Genomic DNA, 26,832 nt, shown 5'->3' on the forward strand with positions numbered 1-26,832 from the left:
CAAGCGTGCTTGGCGAGAGGACCAAATCAAGTAATGGCGATGAAAAGAGGTCCTTGGAATATCTGAGTGTGGGATCACTTGTTTCGCCAGACTGTACATGGTGGGAGGAAGGAGGATCAGGGTGAGAATTGTGTTGTCCAGACTCCTGGCTACTGAGACTGGACTTGGTGGAAGACATGGTGGTGCTTAACTGACTGCAAGCATTATCTGCTGCAATCCAACCGGCCTCCTGGTCGCACTGGTCTGACTTCAAGAGTGGTGTCCTGCGCCGCCCTGCAAACTGGGACATGAATCTAGGTATTGTGGATGATTGTTTTTCTTGTGCTCTGGCAGCAGGCACAGTTTCTCTGCGCCCAGGGCCACGGCCTCTTGAGTGCACCATCAGAATCACAGCCACTTCCCCGTCCCTTACTGCTCGCCTTCTTCATTTTGAATGTGATAAATGCTTGAAAGTATGTCACGTGTACAGTAGCGTAGTATTTGGAAGTGTATGCACATTTTTTTTTTTACAAAGGTATTTGTGATTAGGAAACATTATACAGGACAGGTACCACAGGTAATGTCACTGTTCGCAGTGTCTACGGAAAAAGGTACACTGGATGTCACTGATATTTTAGGGATGCGCACACTTTACACAGGAGATGTGGTGCGGATAATTTAACTGTTCCCAGCGGCCTATTACACAGTATTTAGCGCAGGATACAATCTTCCTATTACACTCCCTACACTGTCTGTCCCTTCCTATGCACAGCTCTCCCTAACACTGAGCAATTTAGAGCAGGTTGCACTACAAACCTATATTGCTGCTGTCACACACAATAGTCCTTACAAGGACTTTTAGGTCTCTGAAACATTTTTTGGTACCAAAATATTCAATTACACTCCCTACACTTTCTGTCCCTTCCTATGCTCAGCTCTATTTGACTACAAATGAGCCGAACATGCGTCATCAGGTGCTATATAGCACCTGATGACACGTTCCAGCCAGCCAATCACTGTAATGCCAGTTTTTCAACATGGCTACTAGCATTACAGTCATGGCAGTACTTACCTGCACGTTTATTGGCTGTGTAGTAGCATTCTGATGCACACTAACTGTTTCACTACCAGGCTTGTTACCATTGTGGCCTGCTATTGACTCCCCCGCCACCACCGGATATTTTTATTAGTGTTGATCACGAATATTAGAATTGCAAATTTTTATTGCAAATATCGACACTTCGAGAACTCGCAAATATTTAGAATATAATGATATATATTCGTAATTACGAATATTCAAAATGTATTTTTAATCAGTACACATGATCCCTCTGGGCTTCTAGCTTGTGGGCAAATGAGAAGGCTGCAATATCTTTGACTTTAGGAGTAGTGTTGCTTGCAAATTTTCGTAATGAGAATTTCCGTAATGAGAATCAATGAGATCGTGAAAAGATCCAATGGTATATTCTAACCCCCAGGCGATCCCATGGTGACAGGGACGCTTTTTGGGGAGGAGTATGCCAAAGTGATACAACTGTACAGAAAACTATATATATATATATATATATATATATATATATATATGAGTTTTTTTAGAATATTCGTAATATTATAAAACAAGAATATATAGCAGTATAGCAAATATTAGAAAAAAAACAAACGTAGAACAATTTAGCTAATATAGTGCTATAATCTTTTTATTTTTATAGTTGTAATTTTTTTCCAATCTGAACTTCAGATGAGAAAAAAATTAGAACTATTAGGCTACATGCACATGACAGTGCCGTTTTTTGCGGTCCGCAAAACAGGAATACGCAAAAAGTGGAAGCCGCCCGTGTGCCTTTCGCAATTTGCAGAACGGAACAGGCTTCCCATTGTAGACATGCCTATTCTTGTCCGCAAAACGGACAAGAATTGTACATGCTATATTTTTTTTTGCAGGGCCTTGGAACGGAGCAACGGATGTGGACAGCACACGGAGTGCTGTCCGCATCTTTTGCGCCCCATTGAAGTGAATGGGTCCGCACTCGGATGCGGACCTGAAAAAACGGTTATGTGCATGAGGCCTTAGACAAAGAAGATTATAGCACTATATTAGTTATTTTGAATATTCGTCTTTTTAAAAAAAATCTGTACAGTTGTTCCACTTTGGCATACTCCTCCCCGACAAGCATTCCTGTCACCATGGGAACGCCTGGGGGTTAGAATATACCATCGGATCTGAGTTCAAGATCTCATTGATTCTCATTACGAAAATTCGCATTACGAAAATTTGCAATCAACGCTACTCCTAAATTCAAAGATATTGCAACCTTCTTATTTTGCAGCCTTCTCATTGGCCCACAAGCTAGAAGCAGGGAGGGATTTAAAAAAATCTTGAATATTCAAAATTACGAATATATATCACTATATTCTAAATATTTGCGAATTCTCAAATATTTGGATATTACGTGATCATTACATTGCCGATTTTTCTAGTAAAAATTATGAATATATCGAATATTCGAATTTGTGAGTATTCTACTAAATATTCACGAAATATTGCAAATTTGAATATGACCCCTGCCGCTCATCACTAGTTTTTATCTGTGCCACGGGGAGCTACAGTGGCGGCCGTGCAGGCATCAGAAGCAACGGGGGTGCTGGGGAGTGAGGCAAGTGCAATCTTGGTGAGGGGTCCGGGCATTTAGGGGGTATATTATAGGGGTTGGATAACCCCTTTAACTGCAGGCTAGTATAGACCTGATTTAACACACTTTGTGACTAATTAACTTGTAACAAAGCAAATTTCTTGGAGAAATTCGTCAGAATCAAATTTTTGCTTATCTCTATTTATTACCTATATTGTGGATAGGTTGTAAATATTTTTTGCGGGATAACCCCTTTCAAGAGAAAGAGTTGCCATCTCTGTCTGACAACGTCTTGTATCCAGTAGAATCACACTACACCCCACAGCGCTGGCTCACCTACTGTATAAAGGAAACCAGGAGACACAACATGCTAATACACAGTTACTGTATGATCAACCAGTCTGTATTGTTATTTAAAAGTGAAATTTGCTAGGAAAGTAATTTATTGTGCTCATTCTGGTAAGCGTCTATCTATATAGTTGGAGGTGCACATTAGGTTATAAGACATCAAGCCTCACATTAACTAATAATAATAATAATAAAAATATGTATTTATATAGCGCCACCATATTCTGCAGCACTTTACAAATTCATAGTGTTCATGTACAAAACAAAAGTAACTGGCTAATATGCAACTGAAACACTAGGAGTCAGGGCCCTTCTTGCATGAGCTTACAATCTATGAGGAATTGGGGGTGACACATAAGGTAGTTGATTGTGATAAGTAGGATTTGAGCCATTTTTGAACTGACAGGAGTGGTGCCGGCCAATCTGCTTCGGGTTTGGGACTACTAGAGGATCGAGTTTATGCCAGAGGAGTTGGTTCGAACAAGGTTTAGTCTGGGAAAAGTCATTTTAGGTAGTTTGATAAGCCTGCCTGAAAAGATGTGTTTTTAATTCACGTTTGAAAGTGAAGTTCTGAATTGACCTAGTATTCCGAGGCATAGTATTCCAGAGAGTAGGTACAGCTTGAGAAAAGTCTTGAAGATGAGAGTGAGAGGTACAAATTATGGAGGTTATTAATCTTAGGTCGCTAACAGAACGGAGAGCACGAGTAGGGTGGTAGATGGAGTGGAGGGAGGAGATGCATGGAGGTTCAGCACTGTGGAGAGCTTTGTGGGTAAGGGTGAGAAGTTTGAACTGTATTCTGTGGTGGATGGGCAACCAGTGTAGCGGTTGGATGGATAGATGAGCCTGGCTGCAGCATTTAGGATTGACTGAAGGGGGGAGAGTTTAGTGAGAGTGAGACCGATTAGTAATGCATTGACGAGAATGAATTAAGGCAACAACAAGAGTTTTTGCCGTTTCCACCGAAGAAAAGGGCAGATTCTGTCAATATTCTTGAGGTACAAACGACAAGAGCATGTAAGTGATTGAATATGGGGAACAAAGGAAAGATCAGAGTCAAGTGTGGGCCCAAGACAGCGGGCATGTTGCACAGGAGTTATGATAGTGCTGCAGACCGAAATTGAAATATCAAGTTTAGGTGAGTTAGTAGTCACTTACAGACTAGAGCACCTCATAGTGGCTGCAAGTGGGTGTAGCTATTTCCTATAAAACACTTTTAGGTGAGTTAGTAGATGGGGAAAATACAAGAAGTTCATTTTTTGATAGGTTCAATTTTAGATACAGAGAGGACATGATGTTAGAGACAGCTGACAGACAATTACTAGTGTTTTGGAGTAGAGCAGGGGTGATGTCAGGGAATGAAGTGTATAGCTGGGTGTCGTCAACATAGAGATGGTATCGAAAGCCAAATCTACTGATAGTCTGTCCAATGGGGGCTGTATAGAGGGAGAAGAGTAGAGGACCTAGTACTGAGCCCTGAGGAAAGCCGACATCAAGGAGGAAGAGGAGAAGAAGAAGAGCCAGTGAATGATACACCAAAGGAGCGGCCAGAGAGATTGGAAGAGAACCAAGAGAGAGCAGTGCCCTTAAGGCCAATTGAGTTGAGCATGGAGAAGAGGAGTTTATGGTCTACTGTATCAAACGCTGCAGAGAGATCCAGAAGAATAAGTAGAGAATAGTCACCATATCTTTTTGCTGTTAGGAGATCGTTAGACACTTTAGTCAGGCCAGATTCTGTCGAGTGAAGAGGGAAAAAGGCAGATTGTAAGGGGTCAAGAAGAGAGTTTGCAGAGAGATAGCTTATTAAGCGAGAGTAGACAAGACATTCAAGGAGTTTAGAGATGAAGGGGAGATGAAGGGGAGGTTAGAAACAGGTTTCTAGTTAGCAGCACAGGTCGGGTCAAGAGATGGTTTCTTTAGTAGTGGGGTGATAATAGAGTGTTTGAAAGAGAAGGAATAGATACCAGAAGAGAGAGAGGTGTTAAAAATTGTAGTTAGATGAGTGATGACAGCCGGGGAGAGGGACTGAAGGAGGTGTGATGGAATAGGATCACTGCTATAGGTTGTGGGTCGAGAAGAAGAGAGAAGCCTGGAGACTTATTCCTCTGTTATAGGGTCAAAAGAGGATTGAAAGCATGTGGAGGAATTGGAGGGAGGAGGATTGAAATTATTTGTGGACTGGGAGATTATTTCCTGCCGGATACTGACAATCTTGTCTCTGAAGTAAGTGGCCATGTCATTAGCGCAGAGGTCAGTGACAGGTTCTGGAACTTTAGGGCTTAGAAGGGAATGAAAAGTGTCAAAGAGTCGTTTTGGGTAATTTGAGAGTGAGGAGATGAGAGAGGTGAAGTACTTTTGTTTGGAAATGTTGAGATCCGAATTATATGTTTTGAGCATAAATTTATAATGGAGGAAGTCTGCTGATATTCGCACATTTCTCCATAAGCGTCCTGCACATCTGGAGCGGCACTGTAGAAAATGTGTCAATTATGTGTATATGGCAAGCATTAGCACACATTATCATACAGTCATAGTATCCTTGTAAAGGAGAACTTTCCCAAAAAAGAAAAAGAAGCAAAAAATAAATAAAATGAAAAAAATTATAATGATATAATTTTGCTTTCTGTAAACCTACTTGATATGCGTGCTCGTCAACTAGGAACCGAAATTCAAAAGCTTCTTCTCTTTGAAGTGGCAGCGGTGACCTTTCTTCATTGATGTCATAAGCGTTATTTCTCTTTGTGTTGCAGATAAGTTTTCCTTCATCAAAACGAGGATTGAAATGGAAAGCAATATCATCACTTTTGTCACTACCGCACATGAAATTCATGTAACTCCTACAAGAGAAATACATCAGCCATTATAAATGCAGTTGTTTTATGTTACGGATGTGGATGTGGATACACTGTGTTAACCAACATATTTAGCTTTGGGCTAATCCTTTAGGCATCCATCTTTTAACCCCTATTCAGGGAGCTGGACTTTGGTGCAGGGGAACCATTAGGCCACTACCTGCTGAAATAGTCTCTGTTTGGTTAACAGCTGACCCACACGGTCATAGACACAGATGTATGTCTCTAAGGGGTCAGGAAAACTAGTAGTCAGTGACAGGCTTTGGACAGGGCGGACTACATGCAATTCGGTAACAGGCAATAGATCAGGGCAGCAGCTTTCTATTGATACTGGTTGCAGACAACACGGGTCAAATAGGGGATAAAAAGAAGATGTTGGTACTTTGGCAGCTAAGATACAACACACCAAGCAGGAACTTGGCAAGTTAAGAGACCTAGTGTAAGTAAAAAAGGAGGTGGCTCACTTCTGGTTGTTAATGGTGAGGTGCTACTAACTAAAATTGAGCACCTCACCAATCAACAGAAATAAATGGTAATAAAGAGAGTAAGCGAGCACTCACACTATGGCATCAACTATACAAATTTAAAGATAAAATAGAACAATAAGATAAAATAGAATGTAATATAAAATACAATAGGTCGGCAAAGCTAGAAGTGTTAGCAGCATATGAGGGGCCTCAGCATAAGTAAATAGCAGCAATATATTATCACAGTGATAGCAGCAAAAAAGTGATTAAATAGTGACAAGTATACAGACGAGTCTACAAATAGTGATAATGAACCAATGGCATAAAAAGAGTACAATTAGTGAATCCAAGAAAATATCGCTTAAAAAATTGTGACAATCCAACACAAATTAATACAATATGTGACTCTCTGGGACCTTGATATGCCAAATGTTTCAATAGTGTGCAATAAATAGGTTGCTCCAATTGCTATATATCAACCTTGAGGTTGTGCATGTCATACTGACTCACAGTATTATTTTACTACCAAAGCAGACTCCCTATGCGTGTTACTGAAAGGCACAGTGTTCTACACCCCTATAAAAGCTCTCTGCAGCCTGGAAATAGCAGTTTTTTAACATAATTCACCGCAAATAAATTCGTACCAAAGCAAATTTTTCTGAAAAATTCAGCAAACCGGCCGAATTGAATTTAAAAAAAAAATTGCTAATCTCTATTTAAGATAATAGATGTAATTATCCAAGTTTTATAGCAACTAATTTATGCATTTATGATCAGGGAACACAGCTGCTTATTTGGTTTCAAGTGTAGGGATTTTTTACCATATGAAATCTCAGAAATAATGTATAATATATTGTCTCTTGCAACTACTAAGAATAGTGCCTCTGTCAAAACATGTAACCACCAAGCATGGTGCCTCTGCCAAGAATCATAGCCACCAATTATAGCACCTCGGTAAATAAGTATAACCACCAACCACATCATCTTGATGTGTAACGGCGAAGTCCAGTACAGATTTAGCCGAGCTAAAATTGACTCTGATGACACATAGCACAGTCTTATCTTGGTTATCTTGTGACAAAAGCCATTGAAATCCATAGAAAAGTTAATTATATTTTTCTTGGCATTCTTTACTTAACACTGTAACCATGAACTTTAGCTCGGCTTCATCTGTACCACTGCCAAGAAGTTTAATAACAAAGCTTAGTGCTTCTGCCAAGAATTGTAACTGTTGAGCACAATGCCTCTACAAAGAGATTTAACCATCAAGCAGAGTGTCTCTGCCAAAAAGTAAAAATGCCAAGCATAAATCCTTGTCAAGAAGTGTTACCGTCAATCTTAGTGCCTCTGTAAAGAGCTGTTGTGTTGTAACTGATAAGCCTGTACACTTCATGAGAGAGTAAGACTGTAATCCGAGCATCCTCAATACTAAGTGAACTGTTCCAGTTAAACTTGCTCTGTCTGGGCTATTCACTGTTCTAATTTATTTTGGGGCCCAAGTTCAAGTGAGAAGTCAAGGGCCAATACGTCATTTAAAGGCTATGTACACCATTGGAGGCAATTTTTGTTTATGATTGCATTTTACTCGTTTTTGGGGGAAAAAAACATATTCTCAATTGGCCTTTATTAAAAATATTGAGCCAATCTGTCACAAAGGGTTTACTAGCTTTTCTAGCTTTATGACTGTTCCTTTCACGTTGTGCCAGTCAAATTACCCTTATCTCTAAACTACTAAGAGGTTACAAACACTTATTTAAGGCACATTCTTATCAGTAAGGTGAGTATTGAGCTTTGATGAGCTTTTATAATGAGACAAAAAATCCACAGGCTGCTAATACAGCATCTCAGCTATACACAGAAAAAAAGGAATCCATATTTTTAATAAAGACCAACTGAAAAAATGATTTTTAGCTCAAACTAAGTACAATGCAATAATAATAAAAAAAATTGTCCCCAAAGGTGTATATAGCCTTTAAGAACTGAACGCTTACATGTTACAAATGAAATGTCAACATAGCGAACTATTGCCCTGTTATAGCTGGAGTCTGAATATACATGCACAGCAACATTTCTTGCTGGTGACAGATGTTGTGTATCCTACGACCAGCACTTTAAGGTTGGTATTTGAGAGAACAATAACCCTTTGTGTTAGAATATTCTTTTTAGTCATAAATAGAGTTGAGCGAACACCTGGATGTTCGGGTTCGAGAAGTTCGGCCGAACATCCCGGAAATGTTCGGGTTCGGGATCGGAACCCGATCCGAACTTCGTCCCGAACCCGAACCCCATTGAAGTCAATGGGGACCCGAACTTTTCGGCACTAAAACGGCTGTAAAACAGCCCAGGAAAGGGCTAGAGGGCTGCAAAAGGCAGCAACATGTAGGTAAATCCCCTGCAAACAAATGTGGATAGGGAAATTAATTAAAATAAAAATTAAATAAATAAAAATTAACCAAAATCAATTGGAGAGAGGTTCCATAGCAGAGAATCTGGCTTCCCGTCACCCACCACTGGAACAGTCCATTCTCAGATATTTAGGCCCCGGCACCCAGGCAGAGGAGAGAGGTCCCGTAACAGACAATCTGGCTTCATGTCAGCAGAGAATCAGTCTTCATGTCATAGCAGAGAATCAGGCTTCACGTCACCCACCACTGTAATAGTCCATTTTCATAAATTTAGGCCCAGCACCCAGGCAGAGGAGAGAGGTCCCGTAACAGACAATCTGGCTTCATGTCAGCAGAGAATCAGTCTTCATATCATAGCAGAGAATCTGGCTTCCCGTTACCCACCACTGGAACAGTCCATTCTCAGATATTTAGGCCCCGGCACCCAGGCAGAGGAGAGAGGTCCCGTAACAGACAATCTGGCTTCATGTCAGCAGAGAATCAGTCTTCATATCATAGCAGAGAATCAGGCTTCACGTCAGCCACCACTGCAACAGTCCATTGTCATAAATTCAGGCCCAGCACCCAGGCAGAGGAGAGAGGTCCCGTAACAGACAATCTGGCTTCATGTCAGCAGAGAATCAGTCTGCATGTCATAGCAGAGAATGAGGCTTCACGTCACCCACCACTGCAACAGTCCATTTTCATAAATTTAGGCCCAGCACCCAGGCAGAGGAGAGAGGTCCCGTAACAGAGGATCTGGCTTCATGTCACCAGAGAATCAGTCTGCATGTCATAGCAGAGAATCAGGCTTCACGTCACCCACCACTGCAACAGTCCATTTTCATAAATTTAGGCCCAGCACCCAGGCAGAGGAGAGAGGTCCCGTAACAGAGGATCTGGCTTCATGTCACCAGAGAATCAGTCTGCATGTCATAGCAGAGAATCAGGCTTCACGTCAGCCACCACTGCAACAATCCATTGGCATATATTTAGGCCTAGCACACAGGCAGAGGAGAGAGGTCCCATAACAGACAATCTGGCTTCATGTCAGCAGAGAATCAGTCTTCATATCATAGCAGAGAATCAGGCTTCACGTCAGCCACCAATGCAACAGTCCATTGTCAGATATTTAGGCCCAGCACCCAGGCAGAGGAGAGAGGTCCCGTAACAGAGGATCTGGCTTCATGTCAGCAGAGAATCAGTCTTCATGTCATAGCAGAGAATCAGGCTTCACGTCACCCACCACTGTAAGAGTCCATTTTCATAAATTTAGGCCCAGCACCCAGGCAGAGGAGAGAGGTCCCGTAACAGACAATCTGGCTTCATGTCAGCAGAGAATCAGTCTTCATATCATAGCAGAGAATCAGGCTTCACGTCACCCACCACTGTAACAGTCCATTTTCATAAATTTAGGCCCAGCACCCAGGCAGAGGAGAGAGGTCCCGTAACAGACAATCTGGCTTCATGTCAGGAGAGAATCAGTCTTCATGTCATAGCAGAGAATCATGCTTCACGTCACCCACCACTGCAACAGTCCATTTTCATAAATTTAGGCCCAGCACCCAGGCAGAGGAGAGAGGTCCCGTAACAGACAATCTGGCTTCATGTCAGCAGAGAATTAGTCTGCATGTCATAGCAGAGAATCAGGCTTCACGTCAGCCACCAATGCAACAGTCCATTGTCAGATATTTAGGCCCAGCACCCAGGCAGAGGAGAGAGGTCCCGTAACAGAGGATCTGGCTTCATGTCACCAGAGAATCAGTCTGCATGTCATAGCAGAGAATCAGGCTTCACGTCACCCACCACTGCAACAGTCCATTTTCATAAATTTAGGCCCAGCACCCAGGCAGAGGAGAGAGGTCCCGTAACAGAGGATCTGGCTTCATGTCACCAGAGAATCAGTCTGCATGTCATAGCAGAGAATGAGGCTTCACGTCAGCCACCACTGCAACAATCCATTGGCATATATTTAGGCCTAGCACACAGGCAGAGGAGAGGTTCATTTAACTTTGGGTAGCCTTGCAATATAATGGTAAAATGAAAATAAAAATAGGATTGAATGAGGAAGTGCCCTGGAGTCCAATAATATATGGTTATGGGGAGGTAGTTAATGTCTAATCTGGACAAGGGACGGACAGGTCCTGTGGGATCCATGCCTGGTTCATTTTTATGAACGTCAGCTTGTCCACATTGGCTGTAGACAGGCGGCTGCGTTTGTCTGTAATGACGCCCCCTGCCGTGCTGAATACACGTTCAGACAAAACGCTGGCTGCCGGGCAGGCCAGCACCTCCAAGGCATAAAAGGCTAGCTCTGGCCACGTGGACAATTTAGAGACCCAGAAGTTGAATGGGGCCGAACCATCAGTCAGTACGTGGAGTGGTGTGCACACGTACTGTTCCACCATGTTAGTGAAATGTTGCCTCCTGCTAACACGTTGCGTATCAGGTGGTGGTGCAGTTAGCTGTGGCGTGTTGACAAAAGTTTTCCACATCTCTGCCATGCTAACCCTGCCCTCAGAGGAGCTGGCCGTGACACAGCTGCCTTGGCGACCTCTTGCTCCTCCTCTGCCTTGGCCTTGGGCTTCCACTTGTTCCCCTGTGACATTTGGGAATGCTCTCAGTAGCGCGTCTACCAACGTGCGCTTGTACTCGCGCATCTTCCTATCACGCTCCAGTGCAGGAAGTAAGGTGGGCACATTGTCTTTGTAGCGTGGATCCAGCAGGGTGGCAACCCAGTAGTCCGCACAGGTTAAAATGTGGGCAACTCTGCTGTCGTTGCGCAGGCACTGCAGCATGTAGTCGCTCATGTGTGCCAGGCTGCCCAGGGGTAAGGACAAGCTGTCCTCTGTGGGAGGCGTATCGTCATCGTCCTGCCTTTCCCCCCAGCCACGCACCAGTGATGGACCCGAGCTGCGTTGGGTGCCACCCCGCTGTGACCATGCTTCATCCTCATCCTCCTCCACCTCCTCCTCATCCTCGTCCTCCTCGTCCTCCAGTAGTGGGCCCTGGCTGGCCACATTTGTACCTGGCCTCTGCTGTTGCCAAAAACCTCCCTCTGAGTCACTTCGAAGAGACTGGCCTGAAAGTGCTAAAAATGACCCCTCTTCCTCCTCCTCCTCCTCCTCCTCCTGGGCCACCTCCTCTTCCATCATCGCCCTAAGTGTTTTCTCAAGGAGACATAGAAGTGATATTGTAACGCTGATAACGGTGTCATCGCCACTGGCCATGTTGGTGGAGTACTCGAAACAGCGCAACAGGGCACACAGGTCTCGCATGGAGGCCCAGTCATTGGTGGTGAAGTGGTGCTGTTCTGTAGTGCGACTGACCCGTGCGTGCTGCAGCTGAAACTCCACTATGGCCTGCTGCTGCTCGCACAGTCTGTCCAGCATGTGCAAGGTGGAGTTCCACCTGGTGGGCACGTCGCATATGAGGCGGTGAGCGGGAAGGCCGAAGTTACGCTGTAGCGCAGACAGGCGAGCAGCAGCAGGATGTGAACGCCGGAAGCGCGAACAGACGGCCCGCACTTTATGCAGCAGCTCTGACATGTCGGGGTAGTTGTGAATGAACTTCTGCACCACCAAATTCAGCACATGCGCCAAGCAAGGGATGTGCGTCAAATTGGCTAGTCCCAGAGCTGCAACGAGATTTCGCCCATTATCACACACCACCAGGCCGGGCTTGAGGCTCACCGGCAGCAACCACTCGTCGGTCTGTTGTTCTATACCCCGCCACAACTCCTGTGCGGTGTGGGGCCTGTCCCCCAAACATATGAGTTTCAGAATGGCCTGCTGACGTTTACCCCGGGCTGTGCTGAAGTTGGTGGTGAAGGTGTGTGGCTGACTGGATGAGCAGGTGGAAGAAGAGGAGGAGGAAGCCGAGAAGGAGGAGGTGGCAACAGGAGGCAAAGAATGTTGCCCTGCGATCCTTGGCGGCGGAAGGACGTGCGCCAAACAGCTCTCCGCCTGGGGCCCAGCTGCCACTACATTTACCCAGTGTGCAGTTAGGGAGATATAGCGTCCCTGGCCGTGCTTACTGGTCCACGTATCTGTGGTTAGGTGGACCTTGCCACAGATGGCGTTGCGCAGTGCACACTTGATTTTATCGGATACTTGGTTGTGCAGGGAAGGCACGGCTCTCTTGGAGAAGTAGTGCCGGCTGGGAACAACATACTGTGGGACAGCAAGCGACATGAGCTGTTTGAAGCTGTCTGTGTCCACCAGCCTAAATGACAGCATTTCATAGGCCAGTAGTTTAGAAATGCTGGCATTCAGGGCCAGGGATCGAGGGTGGCTAGGTGGGAATTTACGCTTTCTATCAAATGTTTGTGAGATGGAGAGCTGAACGCTGGCGTGTGACATGGTTGAGACGCTTGGTGACGGAGGTGGTGGTGGTGGTGTTGGTGGTACATCCCCTGTTTGCTGGGCGGCAGGTGCCAACGTTCCTCCAGAGGCGGAGGAAGAGGCCGAGGCGGCAGCAGCAGAATAGGCCGAGGCGGCAGCAGCAGAAGAGGTAGCAGGGGGAGCCTGAGTGACTTCCTTAGTTTTAAGGTGTTTACTCCACTGCAGTTCATGCTTTGCATGCAGGTGCCTGGTCATGCAGGTTGTGCTCAGGTTCAGAACGTTAATGCCTCGCTTCAGGCTCTGATGGCACAGCGTGCAAACCACTCGGGTCTTGTCGTCAGCACATTGTTTGAAGAAGTGCCATGCCAGGGAACTCCTTGAAGCTGCCTTTGGGGTGCTCGGTCCCAGATGGCGGCGGTCAGTAGCAGGCGGAGTCTCTTGGCGGCGGGTGTTCTGCTTTTGCCCACTGCTCCCTCTTTTGCTACGCTGTTGGCTCGGTCTCACCACTGCCTCTTCCTCCGAACTGTGAAAGTCAGTGGCACGACCTTCATTCCATGTGGGGTCTAGGACCTCATCGTCCCCTGCATCGTCTTCCACCCAGTCTTGATCCCTGACCTCCTGTTCAGTCTGCACACTGCAGAAAGACGCAGCAGTTGGCACCTGTGTTTCGTCATCATCAGAGACATGCTGAGGTGGTATTCCCATGTCCTCATCATCAGGAAACATAAGTGGTTGTGCGTCAGTGCATTCTATGTCTTTCACCGCTGGGGAAGGGCTAGGTGGATGCCCTTGGGAAACCCTGCCAGCGGAGTCTTCAAACAGCATAAGAGACTGCTGCATAACTTGAGGCTGAGACAGTTTCCCTGGTATGCATGGGGGTGATGTGACAGACTGATGGGGTTGGTTTTCAGGCGCCATCTGTGCGCTTTCTGCAGAAGACTGGGTGGGAGATAATGTGAACGTGCTGGATCCACTGTCGGCCACCCAATTGACTAATGCCTGTACCTGCTCAGGCCTTACCATCCTTAGAACGGCATTGGGCCCCACCATATATCGCTGTAAATTCTGGCGGCTACTGGGACCTGAGGTAGTTGGTACACTAGGACGTGTGGATGTGGCAGAACGGCCACGTCCTCTCCCAGCACCAGAGGGTCCACTAACACCACCACGACCATGTCCACGTCCGCGTCCCTTACTAGATGTTTTTCTCATTGTTATGGTTCACCACAACAACAAATATATTATTTGGCCCAATGTATTGTATTCAAATTCAGCGGGATATAAATTTGAGGCCTAGTATTTAGGCGCTGGGTGACCGGTATGGATTTAGTGACAGAATTAGACTTGGAAATGCACAGAAGCGTGTGTGTGAAGTTATTCTGAATGACCCTATGTGCACCTTCAATATGATCTACCCTTTTAGGGATAGATTTCAAATAGCTCTGATATAGCAGAAACGACTAAATTATGAAATTGCTAAATTGGGAATTGTATTTCAACCCAGAACAAAAAATGTGCTTTGACGGACACTAAATAACTTTCCCAGCCACAACAGGACAGCGGTAACGAGAGATTTAGCGGGATATAAATTTGAGGCCTAGTATTTAGGCGCTGGGTGACAGGTATGGGTTTAGTGACAGAATTAGATTTGGAAATGCACAGTAGCGGGTGTGTGAAGTTATTCTGAATGACCCTATGTGCACCTTGAATATTATATACCCTTTTAGGGATAGATTTCAAATAGCTCTGATATAGCAGAAACCACTAAATTATGAAATTGCTAAATTGGGAATTGTATTTCAACCCAGAACAAGAAATGTGCTTGAACGGACACTAAATAACTCGCCCAGCTACAGCACTAGGGACAGATTTAGCGGGATTTAAATTTGAGGCCTAGTATTTAGGCGCTGGGTGACAGGTATGGGTTTAGTGACAGAATTAGACTTGGAAATACACAGTAGCGGGTGTGTGTGAAGTTATTCTGAATGACCCAATGTGCACCTTGAATATTATATACCCTTTTAGGGATAGATTTCAAATAGCTCTGATATAGCAGAAACCACTAAATTATGAAATTGCTAAATTGGGAATTGTATTTCAACCCAGAACAAAAAATGTGCTTTGACGGACACTAAATATCTTGCCCAGCAAGAACAGTACAGCGGTAACGAGAGATTTAGCAGGATATAAATTTGAGGCCTAGTATTTAGGCGCTGGGTGACAGGTATGGGTTTAGTGACAGAATTAGACTTGAAAATACACAGTAGCGGGTGTGTGTGAAGTTATTCTGAATGACCCAATGTGCACCTTGAATATTATATACCCTTTTAGGGATAGATTTCAAATAGCTCTGATATAGCAGAAACCACTAAATTATGAAATTGCTAAATTGGGAATTGTACTTCAACCCAGAACAAAAAATGTGCTTTGACGGACACTAAATAACTTTCCCAGCTACAACAGGACAGCGGTAACGAGAGATTTAGCGGGATATAAATTTGAGGCCTAGTATTTAGGCGCTGGGTGACAGGTATGGGTTTAGTGACAGAATTAGACTTGGAAATACACAGTAGCGGGTGTGTGTGAAGTTATTCTGAATGACCCTATGTGCACCTTCAATATGATCTACCCTTTTAGGGATAGATTTCAAATAGCTCTGATATAGCAGAAACCACTAAATTATGAAATTGCTAAATTGGGAATTGTATTTCAACCCAGAAGAAAAAATGTGCTTTGACGGACACTAAATAACTTTCCCAGCTACAACAGGACAGCGGTAACGAGAGATTTAGCAGGATATAAATTTGAGGCCTAGTATTTAGGCGCTGGGTGACAGGTATGGGTTTAGTGACAGAATTAGACTTGAAAATACACAGTAGCGGGTGTGTGTGAAGTTATTCTGAATGACCCAATGTGCACCTTGAATATTATATACCCTTTTAGGGATAGATTTCAAATAGCTCTGATATAGCAGAAACCACTAAATTATGAAATTGCTAAATTGGGAATTGTACTTCAACCCAGAACAAAAAATGTGCTTTGACGGACACTAAATAACTTTCCCAGCTACAACAGGACAGCGGTAACGAGAGATTTAGCGGGATATAAATTTGAGGCCTAGTATTTAGGCGCTGGGTGACAGGTATGGGTTTAGTGACAGAATTAGACTTGGAAATACACAGTAGCGGGTGTGTGTGAAGTTATTCTGAATGACCCTATGTGCACCTTCAATATGATCTACCCTTTTAGGGATAGATTTCAAATAGCTCTGATATAGCAGAAACCACTAAATTATGAAATTGCTAAATTGGGAATTGTATTTCAACCCAGAAGAAAAAATGTGCTTTGACGGACACTAAATAACTTTCCCAGCTACAACAGGACAGCGGTAACGAGAGATTTAGCAGGATATAAATTTGAGGCCTAGTATTTAGGCGCTGGGTGACAGGTATGGGTTTAGTGACAGAATTAGACTTGAAAATACACAGTAGCGGGTGTGTGTGAAGTTATTCTGAATGACCCAATGTGCACCTTGAATATTATATACCCTTTTAGGGATAGATTTCAAATAGCTCTGATATAGCAGAAACCACTAAATTATGAAATTGCTAAATTGGGAATTGTACTTCAACCCAGAACAAAAAATGTGCTTTGACGGACACTAAATATCTTTCCAAGCAACAACAGTACAGCGGTAACGAGAGATTTAGCAGGATATAAATTTGAGGCCTAGTATTTAGGCGCTGGGTGACAGGTATGGGTTTAGTGACAGAATTAGACTTGGAAATACACAGTAGCGGGTGTGTGTGAAGTTATTCTGAATGACCCAATGTGCACCTTGAATATTATATACCCTTTTAGGGATAGATTTCAAATAGCTCTGATATAGCAGAAACCACTAAATTATGAAATTGCTAAATTGGGAATTGTACTTCAACCCAGAACAAAAAATGTGCTTTGACGGACACTAAATAACTTTCCCAGCTACAACAGGACAGCGGTAACGAGAGATTTAGCGGGATATAAATTTGAGGCCTAGTATTTAGGCGCTGGGTGACCGGTATGGATTTAGTGACAGAATTAGACTGGGATATGGCCAAAAAATAACCACACTATTGCTGGTTAAATGCACTTGGTGACGGGCGCAGCTTGCCCCTGATGTAGTATATGGCCAAAAAATGAACAGACTATTGCTGGTTAAATGCACTTGGTGTCACAGCTTGACCAACCACACTACTGAGGGTTAAATGCACTTGGTGACGGGCGCAGCTTGCCCCTGATGTAGTATATGGCCAAAAAATAAACAGACTATTGCTGGTTAAATGCACTTGGTGTGACAGCTTCACCCTGATGTAGGCTTTAGCCAGAAAACAACCACACCATTGAGGGTTAAATGCACTTGGTGACAGGCGCAGCTTGCCCCTGATTTTGTATATGGCCAAAAAATGAACAGACTATTGCTGGTTAAATGCACTTGGTGTGACAGCTTCACCCTGATGTAGGCTTTAGCCAAAAAACAACCACACCATTGAGGGTTAAATGCACTTGGTGACAGGCGCAGCTTGCCCCTGATTTTGTATATGGCCAAAAAATGAACAGACTATTGCTGGTTAAATGCACTTGGTGTGACAGCTTCACCCTGATGTAGGCTTTAGCCAAAAAACAACCACACCATTGAGGGTTAAATGCACTTGTTGACAGGCGCAGCTTGCCCCTGATTTTGTATATGGCCAAAAAATGAACAGACTATTGCTGGTTAAATGCACTTGGTGTGACAGCTTCACCCTGATGTAGGCTTTAGCCAAAAAACAACCACACCATTGAGGGTTAAATGCACTTGGTGACAGGCGCAGCTTGCCCCTGATTTTGTATATGGCCAAAAAATGAACAGACTATTGCTGGTTAAATGCACTTGGTGTGACAGCTTCACCCTGATGTAGGCTTTAGCCAAAAAACAACCACACCATTGAGGGTTAAATGCACTTGGTCGCAGCTTGTGCTGGCGCACCACAAGACACAAAATGGCCGCCGATCACCCCAGAAAAATGTGACTGACAAACGGTCTGGGCAGCCTAAAAACAGTGAGCAATTGAGGATCAGCAGCTCAATGATCCACAGCTGCAGATCGATCAGTTAATCAAGTCCTTTGGAGGAGTTAATCTGCCTAATCTCGCCCTACTGTCGCAGCCGCAACCTCTCCCTACGCTAATCAGAGCAGAGTGACGGGCGGCGCTATGTGACTCCAGCTTAAATAGAGGCTGGGTCACATGGTGCTCTGGCCAATCACAGCCATGCCAATAGTAGGCATGGCTGTGATGGCCTCTTGGGGCAAGTAGTATGACGCTTGTTGATTGGCTGCTTTGCAGCCTTTCAAAAAGCGCCAAGAAAGCGTCACAAAAGCGCCAAGAAAGCGACGAACACCGAACCCGAACCCGGACTTTTACGAAAATGTCCGGGTTCGGGTCCGTGTCACGGACACCCCAAAATTCGGTACGAACCCGAACTATACAGTTCGAGTTCGCTCATCCCTAGTCATAAACAATGGAACATACATATAAAAAAAAAAAAAATCACAAACCTGTGAGATAATGGAGGGACAGTGCCATTGATAATAAACACTGTGCCAACCTTGATGTCACTAGGAAACTGGGTGCCAAATGGAACAGTCTGGAAAGTAAAGGTGACAATTATGAAATAAATTCAAGTGCCTTTATCTGCTGTACATAAGTGTGTGTAATGTATACAATAAGTATAGTAGGTATAATGTACTATATACACTGACCAAAAATATAAACGCAACACTTTCGGTTTTGCTCCCATTTTACATGAACTGAACTCAAAGATCTGAAACATTTTCTGCATACACAAAAGACCCATTACTTTGCCATATTTTTCACAAATCTGTCTAAATCTGTGTTAGTGAGCACTTCTCCTTTGCCGACATAATCCATCCCACCTCACAGGTGTGGCATATCAAGGTGCTGATTAGACAGCATGAATATTGCACAGGTGTGTCTTAGACTGCACACAATAAAAGACCAGTCTGAAATGTGCACAGTTTTGCCTTCCTGGGAGTGGGGGGAGGGGGTCAGCAAACCAGTCAGTATCTGGTGTGGCCAGCATTTGCCTCACGCAGTGTAACACTTCTCCGTCGCTTAGAATTGATCAGGTTGTTAATTGTGGCCTGTTGAATGTTGGTCCACTCCTCTTCAATAGCTGTACAAAGTTGCAGAATATTGGTAGAAACTGGAACACGCTGTTGCATACGCAGATCCAGAGCATCCCAAACATGCTCAATGGGTGATATGTCCGGTGAGTATGCTGGCTATGCAAGAACTGGGATGTTTTCAGCCTCCAGGAATTGTGTACAGATCCTTGCAATATGGGGCCGTGCATTATTATGCTGCAACATGAGGTCATGGTCGTGGATGAATGGCACAACAATGGGCCTTAGGATCTCGCCTCTCCAACCAGCCAAACGCCATTGAATGTGAGCATTTGCCCACTCAAGTCGGTTACGACAGCGAACTACACTCACGTCCAGACCCGGATGAGGATGACGAGCATGCAGATGAGCTTCCCTGAGACGGTTTTTGACAGTTTGTGCAGAAATTCTTTGGTTATGCAAACCGATTGTTGCTGCAGCTGTCCGGGTGGCTGGTCTCAGACGATCATGGAGGTGAACAGGCTGGATGTGGAGGTCTTGGGATGGTTTGGTTACACGTAGTCTGCGGTTGTGAGGCCGATTAGATGTACTGCCAAATTCTCTGAAATGCCTTTGGAGACAGCTTATGGTAGAAAAATGAACATTCATTGCACAGCCAACAGCTCTGGTGCTGTGTGATCAAACTGCACATTTCAGAGTGGCCTTTATTGTGTGCAGTCTAAGGCACACCTGTGCAATATTCATGCTGTCTAATTAGCAGCTTGATATGCCACACCTGTGAGGTTAGATGGATTATCTCGGCAAAGGAGAAGTGCTCACTAACACAGATTTAGACAGATTAGTGAACAATATTTGAGAGTAATGGGTCTTTTGTGTCTGTAGAAAATGTTTCAGATCTTTGAGTTCAGCTCATGCAAAATGGGAGCAAAACCGAAAGTGTTGCGTTTATATTTTTGGTGTCTATATAGTTTGGGAGGAATCCACTAAAACGGCTTGTAACACCATTTTAGTGCATATGTTGACAGGAAAAAAAACACTATGGAAGAAGAAGGGCTCTCACATGACTGTGAGAGGAAGTGAACGGAGAGCTTGCCCTGACTGTATCCCAGGATGACAGATAGCCTGGATGAGCCAATTAGTGTTGCAGCAGGCATGGAGTTGCCCTAGCAGAATAAGCAGAATGCCATTCTGTGCTGGGCTGTTAAAAAGGATGGTGGGGTGTTATGGTGTCAGAAAAACAATCTTAGAGAGTCAAGGACAATGAAGGGGAAAGCTAGGATTACAAAGAAAAAATGTGTGTAGAATATGAACAAGCAGGGAAGCTGGCAGCGGAGGAGAGAGAAGACAGGAGTTGTGGCTGCTGTGCCTCCAGCAGAACTGCAGCTGCTGCAGTGCAGCTTTAAAAAGCAGCTACCTGCAAGGGAGCCACAGCGGACGAACAGGGGGAGGGGTTGAAAAAAAGATACACCCATGGCATCAGTGGGAGCCGCCCTACAAGGTAATACCATAATTAGCCTATGTCAAAACGGATGAAAGGTCCTCTTTCAATTTGAGTGTTAATGTGATATTAAGAGTCAGGCCTCAATTGTCCATTTCCTTATATTCACTTTCCACACGGTTGGAATAATATAATTCTTAATGACTAGTTCAAGTTATAGCAGCAAGCTACAGTATCTGTGAGAGTTAAGACTAAACTGACTATGAGGCCTGGCCCTTAATTATTTGCTAACATTAATTTATTTCCACACATGGTTGAAATTTTATTTTTTGGGGACTTCTTCAATTTAATTAAACCAGCATATAGGTTATCAACACCACTGCACAGGCAAGAATGTGGGTAGCAGCAGCACTAACTATCTAGCCTCGAGTAGTACTAGTAGTAGTAGGCCAAAGTTGTCCCTGCTTGCTTTGGAAAGGCGCAACATTATAGTTGAGGAGAAGGTGGATGAGATTATATATTAGATTGCTCACTCCTCCTCTCAGTTGCAGCGTTCCTCCTGCTCCTCATCCTTGTAGTCCCAAAGTAGACTTTCAGTGGAGGCCTCTTTGTCTTCCCTGCCCATATCTTCCCTTTAGACATAATTGTAGTCACGAGGAGAGGTTGGCTATTGGTGATCTGGAAAAGGAGACGTCCATCACTATCAAGCCATCCGATACGGGGGGAAATGTGGTAGTGATGGACACCTCCACATACCACTCTATGTGTCTTACTATCTTGAATGATAGGGTTAACTATGAATCCATTCCTATGGAACCCACTATGCAATATAGATCAGAGCTTTGCGAGATTCTGTTGAAAGTGAAATTTAACCATCTCATTAGTCAGAACGAATTAGACTTTTTGTATCCTCTACATCCAGTGATGGCTACATTTTTACTGCCCTCCCAAGATACACAAGGGGGTGTCACCCTTGAAGGGGCACCCCATAGTGTCTGGGGTAGGTAGTTTGTCACAGAATTGTGGTATTTATATTGACCAACTGTTAAAGACCATTTGTCGAAAGTCTCCTCTCATACATCAGGGACACGGGTGACCTTTTGACCAAACTTGAGGGTATCTCGATTGAGGACAACTGGTTCCTCGTATCAATCGATGTAGAGGCCCTGTATTCCTCAATACCCCACGAGGCAGGCATCTCGGCCATTAACCACTTTCTGAGGGCAAGGGGCCACCAGTTCTTGAGCCACAATGACCTCATTATTGAACTTCCTCAGTTCCTACTGACACGTAACTGCTTTCTTTTTAATGGCACATACTTCCACCAGCTCAGGGGCACTGTGATAGGCAGTTCTTGCGCGCCGTCGTACGCAAATCTGCTCCTGGGCTGGTGGGAAGAAACCATGGTATTTGGTAACCCCCCGATGACTGGCCTCACCAATGTAGTAATGTGGTCACGCTTCATTGATGATATTTTCGTCATCTGGAGCGGGCCAGAACGGTCATTTAAGGAATTCGTGGCTGGTCTCAACAATAACCAGATTAATTTGCGATTTACATTCAGTCATTGAGAAGGATCACCTGCCATTCCTAGACATCTCGATTCATAAAGGTTCATCTAGGCAAATTGAGACCTGTATTTATCGCAAACCGACATCTACTAATTCCCCTGTTAAAGTGGGAGAGTAACCATCCAGGTCCCCTGAAAAGAGGTATTCCCACAGGGCAATATCTACGTCCTAGACACAATTGCTCTAATGACACAGAATTCATCAACCAGGCAGGTGACCTACGCAGAAGGTTCCGTGAACGGGGCTATCCAGACAAGGTTCTGCGTATGGCCTTCCAGAAAGCGTTAGCCAAAGAACGTACAGACTTGCTCCATGCCACCAGCCACCCAGAGGGTAAGACCACCAACACCATGCAAGTGATTGGTACATTTGATACAGCAGCGGGCCAAGTCCGCAGTATCATCGCCAAACATTGGGATACCCTCCTTATGGACCCAGACCTGGGTGATGTCCTCAAACCCTACCCCCTCCATCACGTATCGGAGGGGCAGGAATTTGAGAGACCGTTTGGTGCATAGCCACTTCGCCGGAGCATCCGGCCACAAAACCTGGCTGGGTGGTCCTGTGAAGGGCTGCTTTAGGTGCGGCAGTTGCAGTTTCTGCAACTTTGTACAAACTGGCAGGTCATTCGCCAATCGTGATAACGGGTACAACCATCACATAAATGGCTTCATTAACTGCCGCACATCAGGATTGGTATACCTAATTACCTGTGATTGTGGTACCCAATACGTCGGTAAAACAAAAGGAGAGTTTCGCCACCGTATTGGGGAACAATGATGTCCGGAATAAAAGGGACACATCAGTGGCAAGGCATGTGAACGAGTGCCACCAAGGTCTGAGAAGACCCCCTAGGGGAGGGGACTAGGATAGACCTATTCTCCAGAGAGAAACCTGGTGGATATATAAACTGAATACTCCCAGTCCCAATGGACTCAATGAACAATTGAGTTTTGGATGCTTTATTTAACTGCTACATCCTCTAGGTTTGGGCTGTCTATTTAGCACAGTATGGGGTTACTACCTCTACTCTGTATTACCCGTGTTTACCGTGTTTTTTAACTGTATATCTATTAAACGTTAAGTCTTAGATTACGCTACCTCCTCTTCCTATACATTTCAGTACCGTGGTAGCTGGCGAGCGTTATTCACTTACTCTCGCTGATTGGGCAACTTCACTTATTTACCATATCTAGAGGGGCAACTTCCTTTTTCCTAAGATATGGCAAGCTTTCAGATCTGGTGATCCCACTGACTCTACGGATGGGTTAGGCCCAAAATGTGCCAGAAGTAAGCCGAACTCAGCTGCTGTGTGAGTATCTCCAGTCTGGCATTTTTTTCTCCATGCTGCTGGATGACAAAAGCATTGCCTTGTGCAAAATAAGACATGGGCAGGCAAACACAGCTCTATAAAACCACATAAAGCAGCATCACCCTATCCCGTAGGCAAACAGAGGTGGCAGCTAGCCATGGCAGCAGGAGTTCCTTCCTTCTTCCGGTCCCCTTGTAGCATCCAGGCCACATCCATGGGCAGAATGGTGTCTTTCACATTGTCATTCATCTCTGTCCACTTCTCGCGTTCAGACTCCACATCTTTATTACATAACTTGCACCTAGACATATGTAAAGGCACTATAAAGGCCACGCTGTGTTGGAGCTGATTGGTGTCGGAGAAAGTAGACACGAGAGAGCAGTTGCTCAAGTACACCAAGCAGCAAACATCCCGCTAGCTGTCACCCCACCGACTTCAACGGGGCAACGTGGTCAGCACTAATGGGCACAACATCTTCGGGGCCTAAATCTGGGCAAAAAACTACATCCTCCCTGCAAACTAGTGGTGCAGTGCTTCCTAAATATGTACACTGGTTTTCTAAATGTGCTAGCAAAATCCAGGAGACTGTCCAAGCACTTTAGTCACTCTCACGTGGTGAAGAACGCTCTCCTGGGCATGCTGTGACAGAATGGCCTGCCGCTATACCGCTTAAATCTGTGACGTGCCAACTCGTGGGAATTCGACATTGCACATGCTTGAGCGTCTGTACGAGCAGCAGAAAGCCATGAATGATTTTGTCATGCAACAGACAGCCTCAGCAGCAGGGAGGATGTGTTTCTTCGAGGTCAGGCAGTGACAGCTCATCCGAGACACCTGTCAGGTGCAGAAGCCCTTCGAAGAGGCCACAAAGTTTGTCAGCAGTGACAACTGCACCATGAAGAATGTCATCCCTCTCATATTTATCTTAAAACAGACGCTGATGCTCATGAAGCAGGGGAATCATAGCAGAAGAAGAGGAGCTGACGCATCTTGCTGTCCGCCCAATAGCTGTTGGGGACACATAAAGGGAATCTGCCATGGAGGAGGAGGAGGATGATGATGATGAAGATGATGATGAGGATGAGGATCTGCCACTGCAACACAGAGGAGGAGTCGAAGTTGAAAGAGCAAGAGGATGATGATGAGGATGGCACTGGCCAACACACCCAATCATCTCAGTGTGGGTCAGAGCTGTTTCAACTCTACAGCCCAGCCTGCTTCCCTGGAGGAGTGTCGTCCTGCACCCCAGGAGGATCTTGCCCCCGACTCCAATGTAATTCAAGCTTCTTAATGCTTCAGCCCCCAGCTGGTTCCCGGGCGGGACAATCGTAAGTATGCCAACATTTGCATGCCAACGTTTTCTGCAATAGGGCCCCAACATGGGTTAGTTGCCATGGTGAACGTTGTGGAGGCCGGGAGTGAGTCGTACCCTGGGACAGCACAGGTGCTACTGTAACACCCCAGAGTTGTTTTACTACATGCCTCTACCCCGCTACTATCTTCTAAGAGCTTTTATACTGTAATCTGATGTGATTTTGCTTATGTCCTCCACAAATGTGCATAAACCTATGTTAAACGCAATTGTTCAAGTCATTTTCCTGGTATACCAGCAGGTGGCAGCATCATTGGTAGAGATAGTTTTAATGTTATGGCAGTTCAGAGTGGAATGATCCTGTTCTATTCTGCCCCCCTGCTGAAGAGAAGTAGAGGATTCCATCTTCCTTTAGCAATGGAGGGAAAAAAACTGTTAGAGACAGTTGAGTTTCCCCCTGTATAGGGAAGACAGCAAGGACCAAGTCTTGGTCTGAGACTTAGTCATATTCCCAGTCTAAGCACCTACAGCTTCAACTGGATGAAGAAGCAGCCGAAAACTACAGACAACCTCCAGAGTTCCCGGAAGAAAGCATGCCCTGAGAATCCATCTGAGAGATAAGTCCAGAGACCTAGGAGAAGCCATTCCTCCACAGCTAGTCTGTCCCCAGAAAGCAGAATTTAAAGAAAAGTGCAGAAGATTAATTTCTGTCACAATTACAGAGCTACCAAGCAGACAACTTATCCTGAAAGCTCTAAGTTTAAAGCAGAACCATTCGTTTACTGCCAATCATTGCTAAAACCTGCTGGGACCAGAGACCAAAGCTGTATACTGCTTGGATACAAATTATCTTCAGTAAAGAAATGTTTGAACTTCATCTAAAGATCTGGACATCATTTTTGCTGCAAAATTCCTCTATTACTCCTACTATCACTACACTCAAATTTATTGCAAGTGAGCCAGGAGCCAGAAGTCCAGCCGTACCGTGACACAATTACCACTACCATACATAAACATTATAGGCCATTACACCACTCTGGCATTCCTAATCTGGGACGTGCGTTTAACACCTTGAAAGGCCCTGGGATAGTACCCTGCGCACTACTGCAATTGGCGTCACGACAAATACAGAACCTTTAAATACTCGTATCCTGGCTACCGACGCCAAGGATTGCGGCCCCTACTTCCATCAGGATTTCCACCATCAACTAAATTAGTGGCTCCACCCCCCTTCTTCTCCTCCACCTCCTCCTCCACTTCCAATTCTCATCTTGCAGCACCAGTCAGCCATCAGTCAGTAGCTGGAAGCAGTATAGCACTGCAGTGGGGAAGCGTCAACAGGCCTTGCTGAAACTAATTTGCTTAGGTGACAAACAGCACACCCCTGCAGAGCTGTGGCAGGGGATAAGAGACCAGACTGAGTTGTGGCTCTCGCCACTCAACCTACAACCAGGCATGGTTGTGTCTGATAATGGCCGTAACTTGGTGGTGGCTTTGGAGCTCGGCAAGCTCACACACATACCATGCCTAGCCCACGTGTTCAACTTAGTGGTTCAGCGGTTTTTCAAAACCTACCCCAATTTGTCTAAGCTACTAGTGAAGATGTGCCGCGTGTGTGCCCATTTCCGAAAGTCCTCTACAGCTGCAGCCGGTCTTGCAACGCTGCAGCAGCGCTTGCAATTGCCAGCTCAACGACTGTTGTGCAACATGAGCATGCACTGGAACTCCACGTTCCACATTTTGGTCAGGCTTTGTGAGAAACAGAGGGCAGTAGTGGAATACCAGCTGCAACATGGTTCTAGTCAACTTCAGATTTTCACAAACGACGAGTGGGCATGGATGTCTGACCTCTGTGAGGTTTTATGCAACTTTGAGGAATCAACACAGATGGTGAGCGGCGATGCCGCTATTATCAGTGTAACCATCCCACTTCTGTGTCTACTGAAATGCTTGCTGTTCACAATGAAGGGCGGGCGCTTTGCATGTGAAAGAGGTGGAAATTGGGGAGGACAGTACACAGGGTGATAGCC

The 26,832-nt window shown here is 44.9% G+C and overlaps 1 protein-coding gene across 1 annotated transcript in view; it reads right to left on the reverse strand.

Annotated features, from left to right (window-relative positions):
- The window catches only part of LOC122942473 (galectin-9B-like), a 90,796-nt gene that overhangs the window by 32,578 nt on the left and 31,386 nt on the right, over nt 1-26,832 (reverse strand). Inside the window, exons 6-7 of the mRNA XM_044300115.1 lie at nt 18,582-18,670; nt 5,593-5,794 (exon numbers count right to left, since the gene is read on the reverse strand). Coding sequence (XP_044156050.1) covers nt 5,593-5,794; nt 18,582-18,670 — 291 coding nt within the window. The remainder of the gene's footprint in view (nt 1-5,592; nt 5,795-18,581; nt 18,671-26,832) is intronic.

This window comes from Bufo gargarizans, chromosome 6 (assembly GCF_014858855.1).
Source record: "Bufo gargarizans isolate SCDJY-AF-19 chromosome 6, ASM1485885v1, whole genome shotgun sequence".
NCBI classification, from domain to species: Eukaryota; Metazoa; Chordata; class Amphibia; order Anura; family Bufonidae; genus Bufo; species Bufo gargarizans.